At 42.5% G+C, this 9,192-nt stretch overlaps 1 protein-coding gene across 4 annotated transcripts in view; it reads right to left on the reverse strand.

Annotated features, from left to right (window-relative positions):
• Window positions 1-1,060: 1,060 nt before the first annotated feature.
• Window positions 1,061-9,192, reverse strand: part of Arid5b (AT-rich interaction domain 5B) — a 185,044-nt gene continuing 176,912 nt past the window's right edge. For all 4 annotated transcript variants that reach the window (XM_070021028.1, XM_070021026.1, XM_070021025.1 and 1 more), the window contains one exon: window positions 1,061-7,275. In XM_070021028.1, the coding sequence (XP_069877129.1) occupies window positions 5,110-7,275 (2,166 nt within the window). In that variant the 3' untranslated portion in view covers window positions 1,061-5,109. The remainder of the gene's footprint in view (window positions 7,276-9,192) is intronic.

The following is a 9,192-nucleotide window of genomic DNA, read 5'->3' on the forward strand; positions in this document are numbered from 1 at the left end:
CTTTGTCCATCATCCCTAGGTTTAGAAATAAAAGACATAGAATTCAGCCTCTAGAGTATTTTTCCCAGAGTTTTCACCTTCCTGAATATTCCACCATCAATTGTCTCCCTTCATCATCACTAATCCTTTTCATTTTTCTGCCCAACTAACTTTGAAATGTGCCCACTATTCTGTTCCACCAGCTTAGTCAAAAATGACCACTGCTTTGATGTCAGGCTGCTAGCCAGGCCTGCGGGCGGTAGCCCTCTGGAGAGTGGTGTTGGAAGACAAATCTTCACACGTCACCTCCCCACTTTGTCTCTTGTCTTGTTTTGGATAAAGACCAATGAGCTGTGTTCCTTGGGGCATTCTAATCTCACCTAACTTCATTCCATCAGAATCATGATTATGCCACAAAGGCCTTTTCCCCTCTATTCCTATAAGAAGACAAACAGGTTCCTGCCTTGGGGCCTTTACACACATCTTACCTTGTGCTTGAATGACTTCTTTCCCAATTCTTTCTTACCTACTCAGCTCATGCTCATCTTCCATGTATCACGTTAGTCACCACTTCCTCTACATGTGTCACTTCAGATATGGAATTCTTCTACCCCAGAACTAGGTCAGGTTGAGGTTTCACATATACAGGGGGGACTACTAGATGAACTCTTTACCATGAGATTTAAGTTCCAGAGATGTTTATCTTTTGCTTGTCATTGTATTTAGACCTCTCACCAGTATTACCTGGCAATTGAGACATGAGTACATCTTTGTTGACAGATCTAATAAACAGGAACTTTTGTGGAAGCCCTGGGTTCAAGTCCTGACCTTGTCATTTGTTACTCATGGGCAAGTTGCTGTTTTGGCTTTCTCATCAGTAAAATGGACACGTGAGGTTGTGAAGATTAGAGATAATATATGGTAACTGACTAATACCCTTCAGGCATCCTTTCCTTCATAATCATCATCATCATCATCATCACCATCATCATCGTCATCATCATCATCATCATCATACAATTTAGAGATCAGAAGGTAGACAGTCCCACAGGGCTCCTTAAGAAGAAGTGACAGACAGGCAAAAGGAAACAGATAGTAACATTTTTTATTAAATATTACAGTGGATCAAAAAGTACAAAATATCTCTTGCCTGCTATGTGATTGGGAAACTATTGGCACGTAATACAGTATCAAAAGCAGTAATAAGTACAATTTGGAAAACATACAAAATTGAGTGTTTATAGTTGGCTCAGCATTCATCTGGTAGTGTTTAAACTAATGCAAAGGTTACTCAGTAACCTCTCCATTGGGAAACTATATAATATCACTGGGCCATGGTACTATATACAAATCATCACCTTACAGAGCATAGAGGTTACATAGCTGGAATCACCAAAAGTATACAATATTTACAACACAGTCAAGTTTAAAAAAGTATAAACAGCCAAGAGATTATGCTGCTATTCTTCAGACATATTTCAACCATGGGGAGACAAGCAGAAATATCAAATACATCAATAGTCAGCACTGGAGTTTAAGTGCTCAGGATCATGATTGTAATGTGTGGGTCTCACCAGGGCAAAATCATTCTTATTTCTCTCTAAAATTGAGACAAGAGTAAAACCAGACCAGAGGGGACTTGGCCAACCACCACCAAATGTGACTTTGTGGGACAAGTGAAGAGAAATAAATGGTTCTCTTTGAAGGCACACTACACAAAATATTTTTCTTTTGTGGGATCACCTTAAAATGTCCATCAGACACACGAACACAGTGAAATACAGTACTTGAGAATTCATGCACCAGGTCAGAAAGTTGTACAGTCAGCATTTGAGTTTGGAGAAACCCTTCTGTATATGCCCTGATAAACAAGTGAACTTAAAAGAGCTTCTAGCTAGTAAATAAATAAAGTCAGTCCTGTGGCAAATATTCCAAGTTCAAATCATTCATAGAATAATACTTAGTTCTAGAACTTGGTTGGGTTGGGTTTTTTTTTAAATTAAAAGTAAATTTTTTGAAGAAAAAAATATTGAGTTGTCAAAAGCTGGACCAGAAGTTCATATGGTAAGGTTTTTGAAAAATATTATTTGGAATCTCTGAATCTCCAATAAATCATGGACTTTGTGCATTCTGAATTGCAACATTTCTTGGAAGCCACACTCAGTAAATAGATTTATGACTCCAATGCCAATTAGATTCCAGTTTCCTTTATAGAACCACCAATAACAATGGTTTGATTGCACAAAAGCAGACTTGTGCAATTCCATTCAATAATAAGGCCCCTTGAACTCAAACAATGCAAACAAAGCCCTATTTAAGACTTTTTAAAATGTGGTTCTCAGCCAATGAAGAATTCAGTGTTGGTTTTTTTTCTTTTTGAAAGATTTCCAAGATCTCTGTTCAGAGTTTTAAAACAAATAGCATACAGCTTCTGTTGGGAACATATACCCCACATCTCTCTTTATTTATCCTGATGTTTTGGCGAGGCCATGGGCTTCCTCAGACAGAAACAGTGAGTCTCCTCTCAGAAGAGATGAGAAAAACAAAAGCTGGACTATGTTAACATTGTTTGAAAATGGTGTGATCGAATTCCAACATGATGAAACCACACTGAAATCACTGTAGAGGGGAAAACAACACACCCTATATTCCAAATAGATAGGTGAGCTCTACAGGGGACAATCGGCCCCCTTCTCTTTTGAGAAATGAGCTCATAGAAACCACATCAGATCTAGCCCATGTCAACTGCAGAGTCACCAGAGTTCACTTTTCTTCCATGTCCTCTGATTCTGTGACCTTTCAATCTAGTGCAACTTTTTCTTTTTCTTTTTAAAATGTGTCCTGTCCTGGCCAGCATGATACCAGCTGGAACTGAGATTTCCCCCCCTCCCCCCTCATACTTGTGCAATAGCAGGATAATCTGCATTCACACATTTATAATCTAAATTCTACTAGTCTATCTATGGTTCTATTAAATATATATATGCATATATATATATTATTCCACAGGAAGGTAAATAATTAATTGAAGCAAATGGAACTCTTAACACTGGATCTCTACATTCTTTTGTTTCCACCTTTGGATAGTAAGTATGTTACATGGAATATTTGGCTTCATATCATGGAGACATTTTCAATACAAAAGCACGGCATGCATGGCTTTGTGTAAGAGCCGCAGTTTCTCTGTTATTGGTTTTGCTTAGTTTTGCAGTCGAGTTACCTATTTGTTACCTATTTAGAAGTTGAAAATTGTCATCAATTTTCATAGACTTAAATATCTCAGAGGTAAAAGACTTGGTTAACTATGGTTCTAAAGTCTACTGGTAGTGTTGGGAAGGGGGAGAGTGGGCTGGGGACTTGGTCAAAGCATTTTTCAGCAGGGGTGGGTGGGATGGGAAAGAAAATCCACTATCGATCCACTTTCAAGATAGTTAGGAAAGGTGTTCACCGTGCTGTTACATCTCAGGAGCAAATGGAATAAAGTGGTGAGAACTGCAATATGTATTCTCCCCATCTTTGGATTGCACGAACAGCTTGACCACTCACTTCCAACAATAAAAAAAAGTTCAGTGGATGGAACTTCCAGGTGGCTAAAAAACCTATGCGAACCACCTTATATGTGTGTGCACGCACACCAAACTCACACCCCATGCACCCAAAGAGGATGACTTTTTGGAAATGGAATCCAGTATGCCAATAATTCCCAAAGAAGGGAGAGCCTTCTTGGGAATGTCAAAAGCCAGTTGATGAAACAGTAACTGCCTAGAACTCAACAGGCCATGGTCTAGGAAAGCTGGCCGGTGATCAGACCTTCAGTTGCTCCTCCTCCTGCTGGACAGTTGAGTTTCATCCTCTTTCCAACCCCATTTCCCAGATCATTTGATGGGAGCAGTGCCAACACCAATGTAAGTCATTCTGGCTCCTGTTCTAATTGCTGAAATTCCTAAAATATCTGTGCAGCCCATAAGTATGTCTTCTAGATTCTGTTGTTATTCGGTAGTTTGCTGCCAGTAAGGTTTTGGTTTTTTATGATTCCTCTGGTATGCAGGACAGTTTCACAGCCTAGATAAGGTTAGTACAATGCTTGATATTTTCACATAACCCAATACTTCAAAGCAAAAGCATTTGGCTGGGTAAGCAGTGTGTACACTCTTTCAACTCTGCCGTTTATGAGGAACAAAACCCGCCAGTTGCAGGTTTGCAAAAACAGAACCTTCTTTGCACCACTGCGTGCCCGATTGTTTCGTTTTCATTTGTTCCACTAGACTCAGTTGCTTCAATTTGTAAACAATAACTTGACCACCCAAAGCTGCTCAAAATGGTAAGATGTGAAAAAATTATAAACACACATCAACAACTTGGAAAGTCAGTCAGCTTTTAAAACAAACAAACAAACAAAAACCTAAAGCTAAAACAAAAACAAAGGACCTTAAAACAAAGGTGATACTGTTTAATTAAAAAAAGGGGGGAAAAAGGGTAAAGGAGTGGTGAAGGGGAACAAGAGGAACAGGGAGAAAAATGGAACTACCTGTATATAAATTAGGTGAGCAAACAATGATATTGGTGGATTGAAGAAGCAAATATATACAGTTAATTTAACAGTGTTTACTTCTCTGGATTGTTTAATAGTGTCAAAATGAAAGATCTACTGAAGTTTCTCTATACATTGCATTGATTGAACGTGGAGAGGTTTATGGAAAGAGGGGTAACCCTTGGCTATGTTCTGCCAGTCTTTTTCCCGCCCCTCCATTTGAAAAGCCTGCTCCTTTGTTTTTGCCCAGGTTGTTTCCTGATCATCCAAACTCAGATGGGGGGGGGTCCCTTAATTTCTTTCTGGATATATATAAATCCCCTCAGAAAGACCCAGATGCAAAAAAAACCAAATGATCTAGAGGTACCAGGGCATCCGTGTTGGGTGGGGATCAAGACTGATCAGCCAGGCTGCTGTCGTCCCAGAAAAATCAGGCAGGTTCACATCCCCTCTTGGCCTCTATGGCTGGGGACTAATCATATGCCCCCACCTAGATTAGAAGGAATACTAACTTCTAACTCTGCAAGCCATCACCCCAGGATTTGGTGTGAAGCTACACCACTAGGCTGGCCATTTGGAGATTCTGGGCAGAGCAGGCCTTACAGTTTTGTACTAGGATGTACGGATGACAGCTGGGAAGATGGAAAGGCAGCTTGAGGATTGATAGCAGCTAAAGGGTAGATGCTGTTGTGCAAAAGGTCCCCGTATGAACTTCCCACAGGTGTGGCTGCAGCCAAGTGTCTATAGAGCTGCTGAGAATTTGTGGGCGATGTAAAAATTCCTCTTTGCATCACAAGCGAGTGGAAAGCCAGGGGCTGCATGAGTGGAGAAAGCACAGTCTGGTTTTTCAAGTACTGCAGAGAATGAGAATATCCAGCTGGAAGCCGGGAATTGAGGCTTGAGCTGCACAGGTTCCCAGAATACAGACCTGGGAAGATAGGGGAGGAGAGAGGAAGCTTGTGGCCTTCCGATCCACCCCCTGAATGCCCACCATAGGCTGCCTTGCTGCCCTCACTCTCCTGCTCAGAGGCCTTCTCTTTCCCGGACATTTCCTTGGACGGGTCCAGAGGAGACACAGCCCGGGCCTTTTTCCCAGCAATCACCAGGTCCAAATCCTCCAAGCTGCGCTTGATGGGACGTGCTGCCCCTATGTTCTGAGGACTCATTTTCCGATGCAGGATAGGATGGACCATACCTTCCATCTTTCGGAAATTCTCCAATCTCACGTGGTGAGGTTTGCCCGATCTTGAAAGCGATTCAGCGTATTTTTTAGGGGCTGACATGGTCATAGGAGATACCCTGCAGGCTTTAGGGTGACAGTCTCGGCTCTGACTGCTGATGACTTGGAACTGGGAGCTGCCTTTGTTATCCTGGGGTCCTGTGGCCGAGTGAGCCAGGCCCAGGACTTTGCCAGTTGGTTTGTGTGGGTTCTTGGGAAGGCTCAAATCCGTGGGCTGATCATCTGTAGGGGCTTCTGCGGAGGTCAACTTCTTGTCTTGCAGATGTAGAGAAGCGAGATAATTTACATGGAGCTTTTCCTGGTGTTTATGAGAAGGAAAAGAACCATTCTCCGATTCCCTGTACATGTCCCTGGAAGAGGGGTACTTGGAGGACGCCTGCTCGTTATGAAGATGGTGCTCAGTGTGGCGGTAGAGGCTGTGGAGATGGGGAGACGAGTAGAAGTCTGCCAGAAAGCTAGGCATGTGGGAATGAGGGAGTGCCCTTTTGTCTAATAGTTTCTCCTTGCCCTCCTGAATTTCTTGCTTCAGGACATAGGAGTCAGCCAAGGAGCTCAGGTGATGCTTGGAGAAGCTGCAGCGGTGGGCATCTGATCGATTCAGTTTGTCGTGCTTAAAGATGTCATTGATGCTCTTTCTGTCCTCTGAGGGCTTGCTTTTGAAGCTCTGGACGTGCTGAATCACGGATGGCCGGCTGACCGCCATGTGGTCAGTGCTTTGGCTGTGGTGGGCCGGGGACAAACCAGAACATAAGTCATCCCTGGGGATCAGCTTCTTTTTGCTGATCAGAGGAGGTGGGGAGCCATAGGGATAGCTGCTGGAGAGGCTGGCCCCGCTCACTTGAGACAAAAGCTTTTTCTTGGCCAACGGGGACATAATGCCGGGGTTGCCCCTGGAGTAGAGCAGGGGTGTGTAATTGAGTCCATGGTTCTCATTCATGGGTCCAGTCAGGTCTTTGTCCTTGAACATGTCAAATGACTGGACCACAAGGACCTTGGGTGTCTGCTTCAGTGCATTGTGGATGTCGTCACTGCCCAGCTGGTCTACTTTCACAGTGCAGTTGGCTATGTAATCGGCCATGGCAGGAAGCTTGTCATCTTCTACCTCATTCTGGCTTGCCAGTGATGGCTGCGTGGCAGGGAAGCTGGAAAAGGATGTGTCTTGGAGGTCACTGTCGGGGTTCTCTGCCAAACAGCAAGGTTTGGCTTCTTGTTTTGAGTCCACCAGGGCACTGGCAGAGGAGAGGGGTGGTTTGCCGACGGCAGGCGCTGGGGGTGGATCCCTTTCAGGGGCGAGGGATGTGCCAGGGAGCGGAGGTGCAGAGCCCTTCTCTTCCTCGGCTTCCTTCTCACTGCTGGAACCTTGGTCAGCTTCACCGTCTTTCCCTGGGTCTGCTCGGGCCACCAGGGGTCTTGGTGTAAAATCCTGGAACCCCTCCGTTTTTTTCTTTATGTCTGCTACCGGGAGAGGCTCGGTGACACTTTTCGGGTTTAAAGTCTCATGTTCTTTCTCTTGTTCTGATGACACCTAATAAAATATTTCAGAAGATAGTCAGAAGAAAACCAACTACACCAACATGCTCTGCTTTGAAATAAAATACCATACACAGCAGTTTCCCTTGAAAACAGGTTGTCAATCAGCTCCCTGAGTTTCTGTAAGGCTTTATTACTCCCCAATCATGGCTCTAAACAAAGAAATCTAAATTACAGAAACATTAGGCAAATATGCATATTCACTCCAGTACCTTATGAGACACCTATCAAAATAGCAAAGTGCTATGTGCTGGTGGTATACCATCCTGTCACTCCTTGATTCTAATATATACTTTAATTCTAAGGTTGTCTTCTTGTCAAATCAGTCAATTATCCAAATGGGTTTTAAATTACATGTTGTGTTTTATGACACTTCTGAGAAAGATTTTTTTTAAGCATCTCTCTTTCAAAAAAAAAATCTAACCAACCCCACGTCAACAACAACTAACAAACTGACTCTTCGCTTCTCTTTGAAAGAGCAAATTCCTTCCTAAGGGGTTGACTAGGACAGATGCACTGAAAATTAGTGGTGGCGAGGTGTTAATAATTCCTACTCAGCATCACATGGCATGAAGCAAATGCTAAGATATGAAGGAAGCATGCAGATGGAATCTGCATAGAGGATAGGCTAAGTCCTTCTACAGTATAGAAAACTCCATTGCTATTAAATCAGAATTGTCAAAATGCACAAATTGTATGCCACTGCAAGTATTGCTTTTCTGTTCATTCCCATAAAAAGTTTTAGTCAATAATAAGGATGCTTTATCTGTGTCTCTATTCACAGAAGTTGGAGGCAAAATTCTACCCCCTTTTTTTAATTGCATTATGTGGCTGCGTAAGCTTTGACCTTAAAAGGTCATTTTAAGTTTTCATCTGCGATAAAGTGGGCTGCTGCCAAGCCTTTTCTAAATGACCATCATTCTGCCTTGACATAGCTTAGTGGGATAGTCACTGAAGAAATGGTACTGAGTTGGTCTCCCCTACCCTGCCCTAATCTCACCCCTCCAAGTTCGTTCCTCTCAAGAAGAGAAATACTATCCATATTTATCCATATTTGCATCTCTGAGTGAGGCTGAAAGTGCTGGTTTAGGGATATTTAGGAACAAAAGCCACACCCACTTCATAAATATTTTTCCTCAAACTGACTGAAGTGTGTCCCAGCCTTGTAGCACAGTGCATGTCCTCCTCTACTTTGTTCATTAATAGCTGCCTTTCCTAGTACAAATATCATGGCTTGTCCTACATTAGTAATCATCATTGGTCTCTTGAGCTTCTTGTTACATAAAAATACAGAAAAAAAATGAGTAAGTGCAAAAGCAAATTACATTTAATTGTTAGCCTGGTGGGGCTATAGTTTGAAGTATGGCTGGGAGATACTCAGCTCCATTGACATTTCTGTGACCTTGGCCTTCAGCTACACTGAAGTCTCACACTTTTGGTTACAAAATAGGTTTGGGGGCTTTGGAAGATAGGCAGAAAAGGGCAAGAGGCTTTTTTATAAGGTAGTATTTCATGAGCTGCTTCGGGGTGTTAAGTATGAAATGATAGCTTTGTACTATGCAGTTTGCAATCTAAATATCTAAAGATTGGAGATTTGACTAAGAAAGATTTATCACCCCTCCAATCTCCATTAAGTTCAGCACCTCATATAAAATAAATGACAGCCAATAGGTCAGGCACAATTGGCTTGTGCCTGTAATACTAGCTACTCAAGAGGCTGAGATCTAAGTATCTTGGTTCAAAGCCAGACAGGGCAAGGGAGTACATGAGACTATTTATTATAAACTACCAAAAAACTGGAAGGAAAGCTGTAGCTCAAGTGGCTAAGCACTAGCTTTGAGAAACAAACAAACCAACCCTCAGGTTTATGGTCTAGGTATTGAGTTCAAGCCCCCAGGACTGACACAAAACA

Source organism: Dipodomys merriami, unplaced genomic scaffold (genome assembly GCF_024711535.1).
Source record: "Dipodomys merriami isolate MVZ:Mamm:240054 unplaced genomic scaffold, mDipMer1.0.p SCAF_14, whole genome shotgun sequence".
In the NCBI taxonomy this organism is placed as follows: domain Eukaryota; kingdom Metazoa; phylum Chordata; class Mammalia; order Rodentia; family Heteromyidae; genus Dipodomys; species Dipodomys merriami.